Source organism: Carettochelys insculpta, chromosome 6 (genome assembly GCF_033958435.1).
Source record: "Carettochelys insculpta isolate YL-2023 chromosome 6, ASM3395843v1, whole genome shotgun sequence".
In the NCBI taxonomy this organism is placed as follows: Eukaryota; Metazoa; Chordata; order Testudines; family Carettochelyidae; genus Carettochelys; species Carettochelys insculpta.
In genome coordinates this window covers 62,341,091-62,362,410 of record NC_134142.1, presented here as the reverse complement: position 1 = coordinate 62,362,410, position 21,320 = coordinate 62,341,091, and the positions used below count along the sequence as shown (strand labels likewise).

The 21,320-nt window shown below is 47.5% G+C and overlaps 1 protein-coding gene across 7 annotated transcripts in view; it reads right to left on the bottom strand.

Annotated features, from left to right (window-relative positions):
* The window catches only part of TYRO3 (TYRO3 protein tyrosine kinase), a 71,088-nt gene that overhangs the window by 36,390 nt on the left and 13,378 nt on the right, over positions 1-21,320 (bottom strand). For 4 of the 7 annotated variants that reach the window (XM_074997037.1, XM_074997039.1, XM_074997033.1 and 1 more), the window contains exons 4-9: positions 19,776-19,946; positions 16,342-16,428; positions 9,969-10,084; positions 7,314-7,491; positions 6,436-6,578; positions 4,423-4,567 (exon numbers count right to left, since the gene is read on the bottom strand). In XM_074997037.1, the coding sequence (XP_074853138.1) occupies positions 4,423-4,567; positions 6,436-6,578; positions 7,314-7,491; positions 9,969-10,084; positions 16,342-16,428; positions 19,776-19,946 (840 nt within the window). The remainder of the gene's footprint in view (positions 1-4,422; positions 4,568-6,435; positions 6,579-7,313; positions 7,492-9,968; positions 10,085-16,341; positions 16,429-19,775; positions 19,947-21,320) is intronic. The other 3 variants (XM_074997034.1, XM_074997035.1, XM_074997036.1) reach the window with 3 other exon arrangements.

Here is a 21,320-nt window from a genome sequence, read left to right as displayed (position 1 = left end):
TGCAGTTCTTTCACTCCAAGGATGTACGAAGAGCACATCCTAAGGGTCCCCCCGCCCCCGAGTATATAATCTGAAACATTAGAGACAGAGGAGAGCTATTAAATCATTCTGCCCATGTCCCTGAAGTACTTGTCCCAGGTTCTTCCACCTGAGTAAGAGATTCCCATGTGCAGACAGCAGAGCTCTTATGGCTCTCTGTAGTAACAGCACTCAAAGTTGCTATAAGTTTAGCTGCCTGCCCCCACCCAGGGAGTGTTAATGACTGACCCCCCACACACCCTTTGGCATTTTGCACACAGAGCACCCACGCAAAGCGTAACCACTGCCAGATGGCTATTTTTGGTAAGTCAGCCCCTTTTCTTTTCTCTCAGGCACAGGCCTGGAATAAAGTTATGTCATTTCTGCAGTTCTGTAGTTTAGAGCCTGTCAGCATTTCTATAAATAACCCAGTTTTCCTGCTTTTGTGCCCTTGGTCATGTGCATTTTTTGAAGACCAACCCTTGGCCACAACAAGCATCAATACAGAGATTATTTTAAAAGTAATTTTTGAGACAAAAGCAAACAAAAATGTTTTGTTCTTATATAGCGACCTTATTCTGATTTAGTAGGACACCATCCTCTGGAAATCTAATCAGTTAATGAGAAGGGGCTAAACACTGTTTCAGGCACGACACCAGCCCCAGAGGCCCCTGACAATTTCACTGATTTTTTTCCTGCCACATTTTCCAGTTCTTGAAGGTGATTTTCTCATTGTGGCTGCCCTGGGAAAGACATACATGGAATGCTGCCAGCCTGACTGACTGACGTTCACCCAGCACTTCAGTGTCACCTAAGCCCTATCTTGAAAGCTGAGGCACCATGAGAACTGCTTGACCATCATTGCTGACCTCACTGCAAGAATGAGGCCTGAGAGGGCTAGATAGATGGCTTAATCAGAAAAAGCAACATTAGCAGCAACAAGGAGGGTGGTGATTGGTGAAACCAGGCTAGGTTCTCCCCACCCCCCCTGCCCCCAGCCAGCCCAGTCTCTCATCCACGGCACCCGGGCTTATGCTTCTCCCCCAAGCCGCAGTCACATGGGTTGGCAGGAGAAAGAAACCACAGGGGAAGTGAGCCCCTTAGGAGCAGTGAGCCTCCCCTCTTTAGAAGGAGCTGGGACTGGTCACAGAGACGCCAGAGTTTTCGGAACCTTTGAGGAGACTCCCTCCCCAGCATTCCCACCTCACATCCTGATCCCCGACATTCTTCTTCCCTGCTGATGGCTTGTTTTCTTCGCCTCCCTGTCCAAAAAAGTGTGAGCCCCTGCCCTCTGCCTGCCTCCCTACAGATTGCCCTTCCTTTTCCACAACCAGGCCCCAGTTAACCCAACCCATCCCTTACCCAGTCCCCAGCTTGCAGCACAAACCAAATCGAATGGAAACAAACACAGAGCTCACTCATCATCCTTGTGGCATGGCATGCACCACAGCTAACTCCAAGCTCCCTTCTCTGAAGCTAACGTCACAGGCCAGGCAAAATCTGGATTTGTGCTAAGATACGGAAGTGAAGCCACATAAGTGGCACTGATGGATGATCTCCTGTCAGTGGACAGAAGCGGGTATCCATTCTCATTTTCCCGGATCTCTCTGCAGCACTGGGCTGCCTTACATGAGAGAGTTGGCAAGGGTCCAAAGTAATATACTAAATTGGTCCAACTCCTTCTGGAGGGACGCATCCAAAGAGCAGTGATGGAAAACTGTACCTCCACGATTGGTGGAGCCCCTGGAATCTCGCAAGGCTCGATTCTCTTTGCTGCTCCTTCTCTGCCACCTGCAGGCAGCCATTAGGTGAACCAGTCAGATGACACAGACTCAAACGTGAGCAGTGCGCACACAGCGCTAGCTCTCGTTTACCACATAAAACCATGCTGCTACTGCCAAGGTGGGCCAGCGTTTGGATGAGATCAGCTCCTGGGTGAAGAACAGCTGGGTGAAACTGAACCAGAGCAAGACACAGGCAATGCTGGTCAGAGGAGGAAAGCGCTCTGAAGAGCCTGGTGCAGGAACTACAAAACTGGCCAATTTAGTCTGTAGTTTAGGAGTATTCTTGGATTCCTCATAGACTCTAAGCATTTTCCCAGGTAGCAAGTAGACAATCACATCCTGGTGAACCATGGCCTCAGTTATTCATACCTTTCTCACCTTTTAGAAGGACTAGAGATATCTGATTAACATGGGCACAAAGTTTTCAGCATTTAGTTAACACCCCTGCAACATGGGCTTAGGCAGGGACATCCAATTTGTCCTCCATTCTCCATATTGGCTTCCCACAGAATTTGAATCATGGTCTTGGTCCTTATTTTCAAGCAGCTCTATGGTTTGGGTCCAGATATTGGAAATACCACCTGAAGTTCTGGGGTGAAGAGAGTGGGACTGAACATTTCACTTCTATGGCCTAACGGAATTACTAATATAAGGGTAAAGCTCACCTGCGTGGGAGACAGAATTTTCTTGGGGACCACCTCACGACGGTGGAATGACCTCCCCAAGAACCAAGTGTAAGTTGCATTTCTTTGACCTTCCTTTCTCTATGATAAATACATTGCAACATGTAGATTTAAAAACAAAACACCCTCCTCACAAAAAATCCTACCAAGATATGATGTTCTACTACACACGTTTCTCCCTCTGTGAAGAGAATAAGAGGACAAAAGAACTCATGACAGCTGTTAGTCATGTTCCATAATGCATGACTATAAGGTACTTGAATACTATGGTCAGGAGCACTATCCAAGAACCTATATAAAATAGAACAGAGATCCTGATTGTTCTGTATTGTTCCTCCCAACCTTTTTCTGTTTTGTCCATTTAGACTGGAAGGCCCAGATTTTAAAAAGTATTTTTTATGTTTTGCTCAGTCACCATTGCAAGGCCTAAGTGCTTTAGATGATGCCATTTTCAAAAGTGAAGGCATAACAGGGCCGAAATCTCACTGAAAATCAGTGAAGCCCCAATTCTGATTTTGCAAATAATAATTTCATCATCAGGCACGGAGAGCCATCTGTCATCAGAATCGGTATGGAAAAAGGGATGGAAGAGGTAATATTTTCCTGTGAATTCCAGATCTGTCCCAATGTTATTAGTCTGTCACCTTCAAGATCACCAGTTACACAATTCATTATACTTTTAAATGAGACCCTGCCAAGAGTTTATTTTTAATGCAGAAAAAGAACTATAAAAAGTGACACAGAAACAGCATACGGGGGCAAAGGGTCAGTAAAAACTACAACATTCATAACAAACGCAGTCAAAAAAAAAATCCACAAAGATGAGAAAAAGTCTGACTGCCTGCTGCCCTGTGTCTCCAAAAGACATATATTATCAAGCGCTTCCACATCAGAATATCAGGGTTTTGCAGTCCTTTTGCACTTACTTGGGCCAGATTCTGCCCTGCACTCAGATTGTGAGCCTGTGCCTAGGAATAGGTGAGCACAGATGATGAAAAGAAATGGAGAGGACAGGCCAATAAATTATTACTAGCCAGTATGCTCAGGGGCACAACCCCATGCTTGGATTGGTCCGTAGACCTCTGGCTGGCCGCAGCTGGGACTGACCAACAGGGGATAGAGCTCTCAAAATTGCCTTGTTTTGTTCATTCCCTTTGACATATCTGGCATTGGCCACTGTTGGATGACAGAAGGGGAGAGATGGACCATCGGTCTGGCCCAGCACGGTCACTCCTATGTCAGACTCATTGTACCCGTGTCTCCTCACACGTGCACGCTTGTAGTTCCACAGTGCTGTGTCCTCAGCTGTATGGATTGGCATCGCTCCATTCTAGTGACATGCTGGTGTATACTAGCTGTAGACCTGGCCCACTGACGCCAAAGAAATAACCTCAGATTTTCTCCAGCATAAGGACTTGTCGACATGCACCGTTCTCCTGTTTCATATACAGGGTGATTTTAAACTGACTTAGTTAAGCCAGTCCAAAAGGCTGTGTGGGGACTGAGTTTAAAGCTGGAAGATTCTGGTTTAAACTCAACCAGAGAAGAGAATCCACCTGGAAGACTGCACCAGTTTCATTCAGTCAGTGCAAATGTGTGTGGACACTGTCTAAGCGAGAAGAGAATCAGGCTCTTGCCTTTATCTCTTGAATTGCATGTCCTTCCCTGCTCCACGTGCTACCCATTGCAGCATCAGTAAAGAAGAAAGCAGCAGGTGGGAATTGTTTTGCTTATGCCAGATCTTTAAAGGCTGTTTAAATTCTGTTTTGTTCAATGTAATGTACTGCGTACACAGCCACGATGTTTAGCCAGCTGTGTGCTTTGCAAGGCACAGGGCCCACAAGATATAGTGGTACGAGCAGCAGTCACTGTTTCCCAGCTTAGGAGAGAGGATTTTCACCATAGCAAAAACAAATTAAAATCACCCTGCTACTCACCTATGACCTCTTGGGCTGCAACCAAGAAAGTGTCACTCCAGGGTCCACAACCAGCTGAGTGAAGTACACACACTCTGATTATAAGGTCTTTCTGGGGATTCCATGTTGTAAGATTGGCTTTTGTCTCTTGCACTGTCATTTCCCCCTGAAAGCAGATGAGAACAAGTAGTAACCCGCATTCAAAGCAATCAGGGGAAAAATGTGGTTTTTATTATTATTAAAATGGATCATTGTGCCCAGAGGTTAGAGTAAGGTTGAAGACAAGACTCCTGGGTTCTCCTCTTTCTGTCCCTGACTGGCTATGTTACCTCAGGCTCCACCTCCCCTGTGTTTTAGCTTCCCTGTCTCTAAAATTGCTAACTGTAATATCTTCCTAGTTCATAAGAATATTGGGAGGCTTAATTAATGACTGTTTTGAGGCCTTTGGATGAAATAGCTACAGAAATATCTTCTTTTGTCTTTTTCAGATGCACAGTTCCTTTTGCTTCAAAGACATTAAGCAGTTGCAACATGCTCCAAAGCCACTGAAAGCTGAATCAGAAAAAATAAATTCTGCTTTAACTTGTTGCCAAATTTCAATCACCAGCCAGCATTTCTAGCCCAGTTTCACTGAAGTGCACATGGCCAAGCTATTTGCCATAATTTTTAACTTCCTTTTCACATGCATCACTTATAATAGAGCCTTGAAACTTTTTGGCTGCCAATATTGGACCTGATTTTCCTCTCTCACTGGTACAAGTCAGGAGGAGCTCCACCAAAGTCAGTGGATGTGTACTCGTGTGAAATTGGTGCTTGGATAATTTCTCCCCCTTTGTCTGTTATTGCAAACTTGCTCATCATTATGGGATCATTGGCAAAGCACTTGTATGGAAGTGGGAAACCCCCACAGAGAATCACAAACTTCAGAAGCAGGTATCAGGGAAAATTAAGTACTGATGTTCAAACTTAGAGTCCGCCCCCATGGCAGAGTCCTTTTAAACCCCCTTGATCACTATGAAAAATATAAAGGATTTAACCCCCTTTCACATGCTTTGCAGTTGTTAATATTACTGTATCCCTGGCATTTGAAAAACAAATAAGCCACAGGAGACAGAAGGCCCAAATCTACTACACTGGCCAAACTCCTTGGTGCAGGATCTTAAGAGAAGGTGTGTCGTCTTCTATCACGTCTCTGATGCAGGGAGCAGCTGGGAAATGGTTTGGGCTTCAGTGTGTGAGAGAGCACTCAGGGCTCTGCGCTGCCTCCTGGGGTAGTTCTGCAGCTGGGGATCTCTGGTGCACAGCGCATTCAGCCATGCACCAACACGTGCTCTCTGGCGAGGGCAAGGGGCTTACAAGGAGTCAGAAGAATCCCCAGCTGTCCTGGTAGAAAAGCTCCAGGGTGCAATGTGGACATAGAGGGGGCCCAAGGAACTATGGAAAGTGTACATTGTAGTAATAATAATAATAATAACCTCATTGTTTGGATACGGATTAACACGGCTACCCCTCTGATAACTGTAATAACACTGTGCACTTACATACCCCTTGCCATTTTCAAATGCTTCGGGATCTGATTCCTCAGTGCTCTGCACCCATTGCTGTGATAGCTGAGCACAGTCAAACTTACACATAATAAATGATCAGGCCAAGACACTGCTTGCCTTGAGCTGAAGCCACTGTGTACGGTTTAGGCCCCTCTCGGCTGCTGCATATTTTGAATACCCAGAACTCCCATTAATTACAACGGATGGTGTTCAGAGATTTACTAATGGTCTTTAATTCCTGCAAATAAGAGTTCTGCACATGCAAAGAAAGCAGAACTGGGCCAGATCCTCAGCTCATGTAAATCAGACCAGCTCCACTGAAACCAAGGGAGCAATGCTGATTTACACCAATGAGGATCTAACAGAGAGATGACAGTGCATAGGAGAGGCCGCATGGTCTACAACAAGATTTAATTTTAGTATTCTGTAACTCTGTCCAAAAGGAGTCACCATCTATCTCCCCAGGGTTGATATCTGGATATGTTACCTGTGTGGCGTTATCCTGACTCCACTCCAGCCTGTATCCCAGTTGATTTTCTTTCAGCGGATCTGGAGCCACTCCTTCCCACCCCAAAACCAGGCTAGTGTCTCTCTGTATGATGTGGATGTTTTGTGGAGAGCTGCCCGAAGCTGGAGACAAGAGGGTGATACTCAGTCAATTGCCCTGCAAAACAGGCATTCCTTCTCCCCCACCCACCTCCCTCCACCCACAGAGGCTGTCTGCCTGCACACTCACTTCAGACCCCCAACATGTCGTTCACCTGCACAAAGGGCGTTCCACAAGAAAGCCAACAAACCAGCTGGGCCTCCCCAGCTTGTACGGCTATGTGTGAGTTAGTTTCCATTCTGTCTTGTGCGTCAGTGTCGCCAGGCATTTTTATTAGTGAGGACAATGCGAAAAAGCAGAATGCCTGGACCAAAGTCATCTCTGGTGTGACTCCCTGAAGTTACACCAGCAATGTGCCACCAGGGGTACGTTTGGCCCATTATATTGACTTTATTTTAAGATCCTGAGTTGAGTTTGTAGCTTTCACGTTTGCTTATGAACGTGTGATGTAATCTGGAAAGTACTGGGTAAGAACAAATATGGAACTACCATCCAGAAAAAAAAAGAAAAGAAAATATCCAGTTTACAATCATTTTTCTGGCAATAGTATCACTCACGGTAAAAGAAACAATAGGAGTGGGACTTTAGGAAAATTCTGAGTGGAGTCACACACAGATGACCTCTGGGTTCCTTACCTTGAGTTCAATGCAATTCATTAATGGTTTGTTCTGATCTCCCCTGCCCTCCTGATCAGAACTGACTTGTCAAACATTAACACATCTTTTAATTTTTCCAGCCTCTGTCTGATATCTTCTTACCTAACTCCACGGTCTGAAAATAAACCCAATCTGTGAAGGGGGACGTGCCCATCTCGTTAGCGCACTGCACCCGTACACTATAATTGGTGGAGTGCTTTAATCCTCGTAAACCACAGGAAAAGGGTGGGACAGGGACAACTTCTGCAGAGCCTTTGTGATCTTCGGGTGACTCAGCAACCTGTTTTGCAAGGAGGAGCATGCAGGTATATTACAATAAGAAGGGTGAACGACAAGACCGTGCTCTACACTTGGTCATTTATTTCACACAAATGGCTAATTTCTGAACCAGTTCGGAACAAGTAGCAACAAATATTGAATCAGCAGTATAATTCTATATTTCAAGAGACGCTGTCAAATTAAAAATCATGAGCCATCCTCTCTATTGACCTCAATGCAAAGACAATGATTTATGTCAGCTACTGCTCTGGCCCTACATTTTAAAATGTTTCCTCGCCTGCATTACAAATCACAGACTGGACTATTTAAAGTGAAAGGCATTTTTAAAATCAAAATTTACTTCATGCTACTTGTTGACTTTCGGCATTTCTCTAAACACAGACAAAGCACACAGACCAATCAGCTCCCTTCCTGTTCACAGTCAGTTTCTATGTTCAGTTCAATGTCACTGTCAGGATCTCCTGCACTAGTGTTATTGCTACAGCATTCAGGTTGCAGACACTGCAGAAAAAGCATTTTTCTTTCAAAACGGACAAGCTTTTGACGGGAATGAACAAGGAAAAGAATCTGGGCTTTATTTCTCTGGGCCTTTAGTGGCTACAAAACTGAAGTTTTCCCAACGCTGAATTTTGGATCCTATTTGCTCTTGCAGCATCCCTTTTGCAAGCAGTCGGGTTCAACACCAGCACACCCCGATGGCCTGAGAATAATAGGAATCCACTAGGCAGCCCCAACTCAGCACATCTTATTCAGACACCTGCCATGAGTCGCCAGCGAAGCTGGGGACAGAACCCGGGGTCTCAACAAAGGGGAAACATCTCTGCTAACTTTGTCTCCACTATGAATGTAACAGCTCCTGCTCTGCCCCCATTTTGCTCCATTAATGTATTTTGCTAATAATAAGAAATAAGGACGCTCAGGCAGTGTGCAGTACATAATAGGCTGACTTGGTGTTCCTGTTGCCAGTTCAAGTAATTCTGAGCTGGGTGGGAGCTCTCAGATTTTTCTGTTTGAATTCTGTCCTTCTGCCTATGCTTCTGTTCAGCTGCTTGTGGTGAAACAGAGCCTCTGCATTCGCTTCCCACCCCCACCCCCTTGCACTGAAGTGAGGAGAAGTGGCACTATTTTAGCCTCTCCTGTGAGATGCTCTCTGCTCATCTGAGCTGCGGATGCACTAGGGCCAACCTCCAAGCCCCTCTTTTCGCACCCTCGCAGCAGCACAATCGCTCATTCACTGGGAGCCAGAGGCATGCTTTTTCACATGGAAAGGTAAGTCAGCAGCTCTCACAAAAATCAGTGCTGTAGGGTGAGGCGAGAGGGAAAACGAAACATGAGATTTCCTGTGCTAGACCCACTGCAGGAACCCCAGCTCCCTCAGGGTCATGTTTCCAATAAATGGAGTATTATTGTCCAGTTCACCTGACCCAAGTTGCAAGCACTGGCATAGAAAGGGCTGAGAGACTTAAGAAATGCTAAAGCCTGGTAACTGGCTGGAACTGGAGCTGTTTTGATTCTGCTTCCTCTCTGCCTTCCCCCTCCCTGGGCCCACAAACAGAGAGGGGGAGCTCAAAGCCCAGAAAGATTACAACAGTCGAGGCAGAGGAGCATGTACGCCTGGAAGAATAGGCTGTACCAACTGGGACTAACTCAGCCTTGCAAAGCAAAAGAAGAAACTCATTTTGAGCTGCACACAATAGCAGCAGCAGCAGCAACAAAACGCTGCCAGAGACCCAGAAAGCTGGCTACATCTAGGCATAATGTCTGCAGGTGGGTGGTTAAAAATGTCTCTATAGTGACAGTTTACTTCCTTTAGGAAAGGGAATAAGCATGAGAGCATGGGCTTACTTCCTTGTCCCCCCTCCGCAAATGCGACAGGAGAGAAAGCAGGATAGCCTGTACTGCTGCGTTGTGCTCCTGCTTTACCAGTGTGCTTTTAATGGCCTCCTTCCAATGAAAATGTCTCAGCACCACATAGTGATCCCACTGGCACTGGTATCAAAGCTGTGACAGAAGAGGGGCGTCACAGGGGGCTGCGTGAACCCTGCCTGATATTCACACCTGATAGATACACAGGCTGAGGGAATATGCCTGGTTAGACCGGCCCAGACTATTGTAGGATTGACTGCCTCTCTCTGCTTGGCACACTGGCATCAAACGTGTGGCTGAGCTTCCAAGTTACGGCAGCATCTAAACTTGGATGTCTAAAGCCAATATGTAAGTGGGTGACTGTCAGAGGTGCTAAGTGCCCAAAACTGCCATAGTCTTCAACCAGAATGACAGGAGCTCAGCACATCTGAAAACCAGGCCACCTTTTTTTTTGTGCCAAAATCCAGACGTAGACCCCGACGTTTGAAAGGGCTGGCCTGAAAACCCAGTGCTCCCACAGAAAAGTCAAGTGTGAAGGATGATCTAGCAGGAGAGCCAAGGGGAGGGATCCCATTGCGCATGCAGGCCAGAGGAGAGACCTGAGGGTCGTACCTGAACCGTGCAAGAATGAAGGAGGGAGTGGCCATCAAATCCCGGGACCCACGTCACGCTGGCATTGCTACTGGTGACTCGGGTTACGGTCACATTGAAAGCTGGGAGAGGCATGGCTACAGGAAAAAAAAAAGGAAACTCTTTAGTATACACAGAATTGAGCAGAAGGTCACAAGGCTATAGGCGGAAGAGACAGTCTGGGGATTTGGGGCTGAAGCATAGGTGCCAGGTCGAAAGTATTCTTTGGGGGCGCTGCTGAGCCTGCCTCATCCTCCTGCTGCAACAGCAGGTGTTTTGAGAGGCTGAGCCCAGCAACCCACTCTGGCCCATTGACTCTCACGGCTCCCGGATCCTGAGGAGCCACCACAGCATTACTTGATGAATGCCTCTGTGAAAAAGTGGGGCCCTGCCCCATGATGTCCCGTTCCACCTTCTTCCTGGCCCTGGTGCTGCTAGCTGAGCTGGGCAGGTGCACAGGATGACTCCAAAAATTGATTTGGGACAGCTGAGCCCCTTCTAATCTTAGCCACCCACTCAAGTCAGGCCTTTGGAGGTGGGACCTGTGAACTGCTAGGCTTGCTCGCACTGTTCCAATTCCTGCTCCACACTGAACTTTTCACTGGCCAGTTATTGATGATACATACAAATACATTTGTTGCAGACTTTTCCCTCATTTTCACAGGGCACATGAGTTGCTAGTCTCAGGCCTATGGTTACCCGCCCCCGCCACAGTCCCCATATATTATGATGGGGAAACTGAGACATGGAGAGGTTAAATGATTTGCCCTAGATCTGATTCCATACTGGTGCCCAGCAGGGATCAGAACAAAGCCTAGTCCCTAGAGTAGTAATTTAACATGACTACTGACATGAATGGAGATAAGTATCAGAGGGGTAGCCATGTTAGTCTGTCTCCGCAACGAGAGGTCCTGTGGCACCTCATAGACTAACAGGTTTATTGGAGCATAAGCGTTTGTGGGCAAAGACCTCCATCATCGAATGCATCTGAAGAAGTGGGTCTTTGCCCATGAAAATTTATGCTTCGATCAATCTGTTAGTTTATAAGGTGCCACAGGACATCTCGTTGTTTTTGGCATGAATGGAGCTTTTCTGCCTAGCTCTAACAACGTCACTACCCCAACTCACCTAAATCTCTTCATTGGCTTCCAAGTCTTTTAATGCATTCATGCAAGCTCCTTCTCCTTGTTTTCAGTCCCCTGCACGTTCCCTCCTCCCATTTTATCTGAATCTCCCTCTCATTCCACTTATCTTCCCCCAAACCTCTCTTCTAGCATACCCAGCCTCCTCTTCTCCCACTGTTGGCTTTGTCTCTCCATTCATGCTACATCTTCTGCTTGAAACAATCACCGGTCTCATGCCTGGCAGGTGTCAGATCCTTCCTTATGAGCTACACCTCCCTTGGTGTCGGAGGGCCAGAGACATCTCCATTCTTCCCAGTCTCTGCCCTACCAGAGTCCAATTCTACCACTTGTATCAGTAGGGGAGGTTTCAGGACTACTTTCTTTTATGCTTGGCTGCAACAGTCCTCAAGAGGCCAACCCACAGCTGAGGTGCAGTTCTCCCTAGTCCTGCCCAGCCCCCTCCCCCAAACTTCTTACTCTGAGGGCTGTGGGAGAGGATGGCATATACTGGAGCTGAATGTTTGCTTTGTTCCAATGGTGAGCAAGCCTTTGTCACTCCAAAACCAGCTACAGAGTTCCAAGACTGAGCCTGTGTCTCCTAGAAAGAAAGGAATCTCTGGTGGCTAAGGCTCTGGATGGGGGTGGAATCAGGAGATCTCAGGAGCTCAGTTCTTAGTCTTTCTCTGGACTTCCTGTGCGAGCCTGAGGAAGTGGCTCATATCTCTATGTTTTGGTCTGCCTGTAATAAAGGGGGTGATAATGTTTAGTGTCTCCCAGCCCTGTGTCTTGGTTAGTTAGGTTGGAAGCTCTTTGGGGCAAGAATTCTCTCTGGACTTGTCTTCAGTAAACCTAACTCCAATTAGAAGACAGATGCTGCCCTTAACTCGTGTCCTGTTCATCCACATAGGTCCTTAACATGCAGGTCCTTTCAATTGAAGACGGCTGTTACTTCTGGGGGGGTACAGTCCAAAACTCTAGTGAGCACAACTCATCAACTGCTCACATGACCACTCTGTAGTGTGGATGTAGACTAGTGCCACTCAAGTGCTCCTAGTCCTCCAAAGCCTTCCCACAATCCTCCCGACAGGTCAAACAAGTTCTCCCACAATTCATTGGGGTAGAATTCATAGAGCAGCTCCGTTTACCACAAGGCTAAGAACCAGGGGCTACGTTCCAAGAAGCCTGTACCCAAGTGCATGCAGAACCAGTATGGACACAGGAGGTGGAGTGTTACTGTGCAGAGTGTGACTGCTCTCCTGTGAGCTAAACTAAGAGAGGAATAACTGAAGTTAACTCTGCAGTGAAGACATAACCTCTTCCTGCGTGTCTGTAGACTGCCTAGAACCATGGGCCTTGAACTTGAGTGGGGCCCGTGGACAACGTTCCCTCTAATCTGTTCCATCCATGTGCAGAATATTATATATTTTTTTACATTCACTGAGGTATGTGCAAATGTGCACCATCAAGAGAAACACAAAACCTAGCTGTGGGCACTCAGCTAATCAGCCAGGCAGCATGTGACTCTCTCCTGAGAGGCTGCACTAGTTCACAGCTTAGAGAACATTGCCTGTGGATGCTACAACAACTGTCATTTTCTGTTAAGAATATACCGAGCACATTGGGGCACCATGGCCAGCCCAGAACAGCAGCAATAGGAGAGAGTCTGGAGACACAGAAGAAAGGAGTCAGTAATAAACTAGGGAAGATGCCTGAGTGCTCACCCGTCTCCTCACCTGTGAAACTGTAAGGCCCCAATCCTGCACCTATGTGTGCACCTTCCTTTACTTACATGAGTAACACCCCCTCCACCCACCACTGGAGTGAATGAGGCTACTCGTATTCTTAGTATAAATAAAGAATATGTGTAGCTGCAGGATTAGGTCCTAAATGAGCACCCCTCATGTCTGCTCTTGCTCCAACTGAAGTCATTAGGAACTTTGCCATTGTCTCCATGGGAGCAGAATCAGAGCTGCAGGCCTTAGACTGCCTCCCCACTTCCTTCACTTTACTGCAACTTGCTTGGGCATTTTTGCTAAGCTATCAGCAGACATGTGGCTACAGCACAGGCCTGGAAGTCTACAAGTCTTTTCCTGGGTTTCTCACCAATTTGCGTGACACTTGGTCACTCATTCAATGTCTTGGTGCCTGGATTTCCCTATCTATAAAATGGGAACAATGCCTTCCTCTCAGGAAGTTTGTGGGGATTCATTCATTGATGTCTGATTATGAAGCTTGGCTAGGAAGCGTTTACTGTGGCAATCTATAATTTTTAAAATACACGAGAACCCTGTAGCCATTGGATATGCGCCAGCCTGGACTCAGCCTAATTATTTACATGGTAATTTACTGTTAAAGATGTATGTCAAGTTTCTAAAACTGAAAGTTATTGTGGAAGAAGACAGGAGATGAATTTATAGTACAACAGCTTTGTGGAGTGAGCTAGGTAGGAAAAAGGCACTAGTATTTTGGAATCCAAGGGTATGTCTACGCTACGAGATCAATTCGAATTTAAGGCAGTTAGCTCAATATTACCACATGACTGTCTTCACTGGAAATACCATTAGCTTGATTTAGGGGGCACTCATATCAATATCGTCAGTACCTGCTGGGTGTAGCATCAAGTTTGATGTTAATAGTTGGATTAAAGGCCAGTGCGGAAGCGCCCCCGTCTTAAAATCAAAATTTATTAGCCTCCGGAGGTGTCCTGTATGTAACCCACAATGCCCCTCAGTGTTCCGCTCTGGCTGCTGCTCTTTGGGTGCGCAGGAATTGGATACCAGGAAGACCTTAATTTCAAATGGTGACCAGGAAGCCTGTGGCTGGGGGGGTCACGCTTGGATGAGATTCTGAGAAACGTCTTTCTTTCCTTGCTATTAGCGCTGTGAGTGAATCTACCCACTACAATAGCCCCAGCAGAGAGTTCAGGGTTCCATCTCTAACACTTGGTATTTTTTTTTCTGCGCTGCCCAGCGCCACCCGCTGCCCAACTGTGCCACATGGCAACAAGGCTGTTGTGGAGGGTGTGCTTGCATAAGAGGCTGAGAAACTTCTTCTCAGCGGTTTACATTTGTGCACACCCCTCCCCTCCCTCACAGGTGCTGCGCCATCGGGATCTCTCCCACGCTCAGCCACATCACGTGACTAGCCCCTGATCCAATACAAGGACATGCCTACAGTTCGGTGCTGACCATGCTGCCAGGCAGCACTATGTCCTGGCTTGCGCACAGTTAGGGCTCCAAAGGCAGGAAAGAATTTTGAGAGCTTGCAGCCATAGGGGGGAAGTCTACCACAATGGCCAAGATTTTCAGGGGCTTGCTGTTGCTGGGGGAATACTTCAACTGGCTCCCTACAAGCTACCCCCCAACAAGGACCCAGGGGGCTAGCTGCCTCTCAGGAGGAAGTATCCCCGGCAGCTAAAATTTTCAGGGTGTTTTTGCCATCAAAGGGAAGTGTTCCCTGTGTTGGCAATGTCGGTGTAGTGAAGAGGGAAGACAAAAAACGTTTTTCCTAGCCTTTTCTATCCTCTTTCTTCTAACTTCGCACCCCTTCATGCAGAGAAGAGTGGGTGGAGGGCCAGTTGAGAAGACAGACTGTGCACAGAAGCTGTATAACGAACAGGGAAGCCAAATACCCTCCCCTCAGTAACTCTCTTTTTTCAAAAACTTTACTATCATCACTTTGTTAATGCTTTTAATTGCCCTGTGTTATTGTCGGGGATCAGATGCAATCAAGGAGATGGGGACAGTCAATGGATGGGTGGATGGCCAGTTGAGAAGACACAGACTTGCTGATTTTTATAAAATCCTTGATAATTCAAGTTACAGAAGAAATAGATTTCTGCTAACTTTGCCATCTTTGTTGATGCCCTGCTTTTCCATCCTTCCGACTGGAAAAATGGACATTTGCTTACCAGGGGAGGGGAATTAAGGCAATGCAATGTGGGAAAATGTCAGATACCAACAAACATATCCAGAATGCTACAGGGATGAAGGAACTGTGGGATAGGTTCCCACAATGCATTGCTGCAACAGTTGATGTTTGCTGATTGAGTGTGGCGGCAAAATTCGACTTTGTGAGGCACATGTGGGGAGGCGAGTATAGTCAAATTCGAATTTATGAAATACAGTGTTACAAAATCAATATTAATACATTTGAATTTATCTCGTAGCGTAGACCTAGCCCAAGCGTCCAGAGGGGGAGCAGTTCCAGATGAGGTACTGTGGAATACCTATTCTTCACTAGCTAGTCCAATTAATTTCCCCATGCAGACAAGCCCTTTGCCTGACAGTCCCAAATGCTTTCTAAGTCAGTCATAAACAACAACAAAACAGAACAGGGTTTTGCGTTCTTGGGCTGTTGGCAGCAGATACAAGTGTCAACATAAAGGCAAATACACACCACAAAAGGTTTGGTCTATAGTTGGATTTAAAGGGGCTCTTCAAGACATTAACTACTTAGATTGTGATTCTAGTAGAGACACAAACATTTGTTCTTACTCTAGGCTGTAGCCTGGAACAAATGTTTGTGACAAGTCTGAAGACTAGCATTTAAAAATTGCACATTTTACACATGTTAAAGAACAATCAAAAACTCAGGGGCAAATGTGACCTAAGATGAAGGGAGGAAACTGGCCACTTCAGGTTCTCTATTGGTTTCAGTCTGTCTAAAAAGAAAACATGACAAGAGCTCAGGGATTCACAGAATGATGGATGTTCACAGAAGGGCTAAAAATTATTTAGGGTAAATGAGATTTTAAACAGTATAGAACACAGAAATCCATAAAATCAGTGTCAGTCTGCTAATTTTAGTGGCCTCCGGTGATCTTCCCCCTCTCTCTTTCCAGCAGCCAATGAGATGCCAGTGCATTGCCCCAACAGGAAAAAGGCATCTTCAGCTCCGATGCGACTCATCTTTCTCCAGAAAGGAAAGATTTCCCCACTTACACCTTAGAGTCTGCCTAGCCTGATCTGTGGCCCTGACGCTTTACCTTTGTGAGGAAAATCCCTTTTGTCTTACATCACGTTTCCCTTCCGGGCGCAGTTGTGGTTTGCTTTCAGTTGCCAATTTCACTGCCGGGGTATGGGCCTGCATATCAAGCAGCAAGCAGCCATTACAGCACAGTGCATTCCATCTGCTGAGAGCTCCTCTCTGCTCAGTCCTATGGCTGCTCAGCAGCAGCATGCCCTCCCTCTTCCTCCACCCCCAATGCTTCCCTGTTCGGGCTTTCTTACCTTTAATCCGAACAGTGGCTGCCCGAGAAGAAGACAGTCCCTTGATGTTGTGGGCTTCACAGGAGAAAACCGTACTTTGATTAATACCTGGAGGTCAGCCAAGCCAAGACAAAGAAAGCAATACAAACTGCCGTCAAGTCCCGCTTCAACCACAAGCAAAATTGTGGTTACATTCAACATCCAGCTCACACTAGACGTGACACTGGAGGCAAAGCCGGGTGACAACCAAAAGCAGCAGGGTTTTAGTGTCGTTAGTGTGTCAACTACTCATTATAAAACGGAGAGGTGTGAGGCCTGGTGGATGAGTCCATCTTTGCACTTTGCGGTACAACAAGAGAGAGAGATAGGACTTTGGGAAGGAAGAGGTCAAAATGCTAGGCTGGCAACTCTCTCACCATCATTCCCATCCCATTATTGTTAGCCTGGGCCTCCTTCCCCACCTTACTGTTTGGGGCACTCACTGGTTGGGAGCTCTTGGACCAGGACCAGGGGGCAAGAATCATGCCTGGAACAATGGGGCCCTCATGCTTGGATTCTACTGCAATCCATATAATAATCAGCTCCAAGCTGGGGTAGGAATCCACTTTGGGGCATGGGTAAACAAGGCTTTGTACTGCCAACCCAGAGCCTGACTGTCTCTTGCTTCACCCTGTAGGTAGCTGTTAACCCTCATGTATATGAGGGCAAAGTGCATGTAAAATTCTCCTCAGTCAAAACCGAGACATTTGACACTCCTCTGCATGGGGATAAATGATTACACCAGGCACAGGGCAGGGGAGGCGTGGGCCCTCAAAGCCAAAGTCTAATGCAGTCCTGTGGGCAAGCTTCTGAGCAGAGACCCAGCGTTGCTTACAGATCAGTCAAGATTCAGAGGCCTTGGCAAAGCCCCCTGGAGAAATGTATCCAGCACTTGTCCTTGGTACACTTGGCCCTAGTCTGCTTTATGGTTTCTCTTCCAGTCAGGTCAATGCAGCCGCTGTGCATGCAAGTTAGGACGGCAATACCGTCTCAAAGCCGTGTGGAGCAGCTGGCACCATGCCTGCCCTCGCTGTGTTTGACTCATCCTCACGGGGACTGAGACTGACAGGGACTGAAAAGGAGGGGGGGCGGCAAAGGAGGCGGAGGAGGAAAGGAGAGACTACAATGAATGACAGCGAGAATGACACATTTTAACACACTCCACTGATCTCACCAAACCACAGCGAAAGACGTTCCAGCTGGCAAGAAAGCTGAGGCACTACTATTATTGTTATTATTTGGTTTGCAGCGCGAGTGCCCAAAACACGGTGGGCAATTTCCCAACATAGAGGGAAACATGGTCCCTGCCGGGAAACAGGCTGTGCACCAAACTCCCATCACAGGCTGGTTCGGCAGCTGTGCTTCCCCTACCCCAACAGTCCTGTCCTCGTTCAGTCAGGGGCTGCTCGTTGACTTCAGTCACAAGACGTTTGCTTTTCAGTCACTGCTTTATTATTATTTTCCTGTGATTGGATTCGTCCTTCTGCCAACACAAGCATGCCATGCTGCCCCCGCAGGCCTGCTCTTTCGACATGCCTGGGAACTCTGACCACCTGGTGTCAGCATACACAGCTTCATGCTGGGAAACCTGTTTTCTGTTTCAACGGCAAGATCCAACAGGCAAAGCCCAGAGGATGACTGAGAGTTAAATTTCCTAAGAAGTAACCACTAAGTGGGTTTCAAGTCAAAAGGATGATTTTGTAATCATCTCTGTGGTTAAAAAGACAGATCTTGAATAACTCACAGGCTGCTCGGTACTTCAGAACTGAGCGCTGCTCTGCTTGGCAGGGGAAAGGCATGTCCCAGTGGTGGGGAGATGGGGGAGACAGAAACCTGGCACCTGCTCTACCTCCACTGAGACTCTCCACAAGGACAGAAGGTGTGGAACCTCTGGTCTTAACAACCTCATTCCAGCTAAACTCTCAGAACAATGCTGCCCAAGAGCAGGAAAAGCTGGCCCCTTGGTTGGTTGGTTGGTTGGTTGGTTGGTGTGTGTGTGTGTGTGCGTGTGTGTGCGTGTGTGCGCACGCGCGCGGGAGGAGGGGCAAGCCTACAATGAATGAATAATGAGCCTAAAGACTGCTCCACCCTTGGTATGAGGAGAACTAGACAGCCCCCTTCCCTAAGAAATTAAAGCTCTGTGAGGTGCCATCGGATTGGGAAAATGGGTGTATAGAGACTGTTTCCTTGCTCTCTCTCTCTGCCTGATGGTGTGTCACACCTGCTTCCATTTCGACTGGCAGGTTATAACACCCAGGAAAATGTATGTTTCCTTCTCAGACCAGCACAAAACAGCAACCCAAGAGAGGGCACAGCTGAGAACACTGCGACGAATTGTAGCCCTTATTTTGATTTACACCTAAATGAGGCGTGCTGGAGGGGTTAATATGACAGGCAGCCTGGATAGCCCAAGACATGGTCAAAGACACACTGAGCCAAATTAATCCCCAGTGCAACTGCACTGATTTGAATGGCTTTCGCCAGGGAGAAATTTGGTGCACAGAACCTTTTGTCGGTAAAGGAGCTCTGGAGTATCTGGCCCAGGGCTATGCCGATTACACAGTGCTACTCTTGGATAGCTAGCTGGGCATGTGGATATGCGGTCCTGCTTCTCGTGGACAGATGTTCTTTTCTTCATTGCCTCCTGGCCCCACCTTTGTGGACCATCTCAGCAGAGACCGTACACACCCCTTTCACCTCAGAGTTTTTTGCTCCAGCTCAGAGCTCCTGCACTCCAGTGAGGAGGCCTGCACTCTGGCGGTCCTCTTCTGAGGTAGACAGTAGACTCTACTCTCTGTTATCTTGCCACCTTCAGTCACAATCAATTCCTATCACATTTTTCAAACAATTCATCTGAGTGACAAATGTTAATTGGGCAGGTGTCCAGCATGGCTGGAGCAGAGAGAAGTGTATAGCAGGGTTGCTGGATGAAGGGCTGGTCCAGTGTCCAGCACAGCTAGATGGGAGTGGGGAAAATGCAGGGTCTGGCATGGTGGGGATCTGGGGGTGCAGCAGCAGGGCAGGGTGACAGGATATGTCCAGCAGGCTGTAGAGGGGTGAGCACTGGCAGCACACACCTGGACCCATAAGCCAAATGTTACAAACAGAATAATCTAATTAAACCAAAAACGCTCTCAAGAGATGCAGCCACAGTAGAGGCAACCAACTGTTATTCTCCAGCAGCATGCAGCCAGCCACTTTGCACTGTATCGTGGGGAACAACAACCCCTTTGGGTGACCTGCGCCATACGCTGGATATAGGTTTGTCCTAATCTCCAGCTTTTAGCCTCACAGCACGTTCGAGGCCCAGTCTCACATTACACCAGTATCCGGTATCACTGCACACCTTGCCACATGGTCTCTTCCCCCCACCCTCCTTGCACCACAAGCAACTTTAATCAGGGAGGCAGCCTTACCTGACACATTTAGGGTGGAGGGGGAGATGTGGGGAAGCCCCACTCTGGAGTCTCCCATCCACCAGACAATTGTCACTGGCTCAGGAGGCCCAACAGCAGCACAGGACATGTGGAATGGGGCATTAGGGGACACAGACAAGTCTTCGGGCTCCATAGTAAAGTAGGGCACACCTAGAACAGCAAACGCAGAGATGTAGCAGCGGGAGAGTTTCCCTCTGTCTCCAGCAGGAGATTCCCACTGTCTTCCATTAACACGAATACCTAGAACTTATTCAACAGCTACTGGTCAGAGATCTCTGAGCCCTCCACAAAGCAGCCAGGGTTATGTTTTCCAAAGCACTTCAGGGCATTAAGGCTGCCTGCTCTCCTGAGTGAATCTAGGACTGGGAAAGGCAAGCCCTCAGCCCCACTCCTGCCGCCCAGGGCCCCATGGAAGCCAAGTGGTCCTGCACTGTAGAAGCAAGGCACCCCTATCCCAGCAGGTGGTGCGTGGCCCAACTTTCTTCCCTCGCTCTCCTCATAGCTCCAGAGCACGGAGGGAGGGAAGGTGGATGACACATGTGACTTCAGCTTTTTCACAGCCCAGGCTGGAGCACAGGAGTGTAAATGGAGTGGTGGGAGGTGGGAAGGAAGAACCAGGCAGTGTGTGGTCCCAGCTGGAACAAGAGGTGGGTGAGAGGGTGGCTGTGCTTCCCCTGTTTATTATGCTCACCACCTATGCAGCTCTCCTTGAAAGTCAGTAGGACCTGAGCACCTATTCCCTGAGGTATTTTTGAACCCCTTCCCATAGCACTGAACATACTCCTGTACTCACACCCTACACACTTCTGTGATAGCCTTTGTCCCAAATGTGCCCTGTGAAGTGTCCTTTGGAAACCTATTTGGAATTTCCTCACTGGTCAATAATTATCACAGTGAAATATGCCTAGGAACATCTTGTGTGAAGTTAAGAAATTCCTCTCCCCGCCCCCCCCCCGCCCCACCCGCCAGCAATGCTACAGGTACGTGTTCAAACTCATGTCGCCTGGATTTGGTAAAACTGGTCGGACAGGCCTGTCTTAACAACGGGATGAGTATTTCCTCAATTTGCATATAAGCTGTAAACAAAGTCCTCAGACAACGTGAATGTGTGTGATGGTGGTGGTGGGTGGGGTGGAAGACAAAGAAAAGCTGCATTTCAGCCTTCACAAGTGAAAAGAAACAGCATAGAGCAACCAGGCCCCATGACTCCCTGCTCTTGGCAGAAAAAAAGTCTTTAAGCAGGGCTCAGGAAAATGTATTTCCAAGGACGGCTGAGTTATGAAAATAAGGGGCAAAAATACCCCAAGTTCTTGCTCCCTACCCAGCTCTCTGATATCTCCAGATCTGAGGAAGTGGGTCTGACCCACGAAAGTGCATCACCTAATAAATTATTTTGTTAGTCTTTAAAGTGCTACAGGACTGCTGGTCTGTTCACCTAAGCAGACAAAAGAAACAGCCACTGGACAATGGGAGCAGATCCTAGTCTGACAGTTTGGTCAGGAACATACTGAGAATATGGAGAAA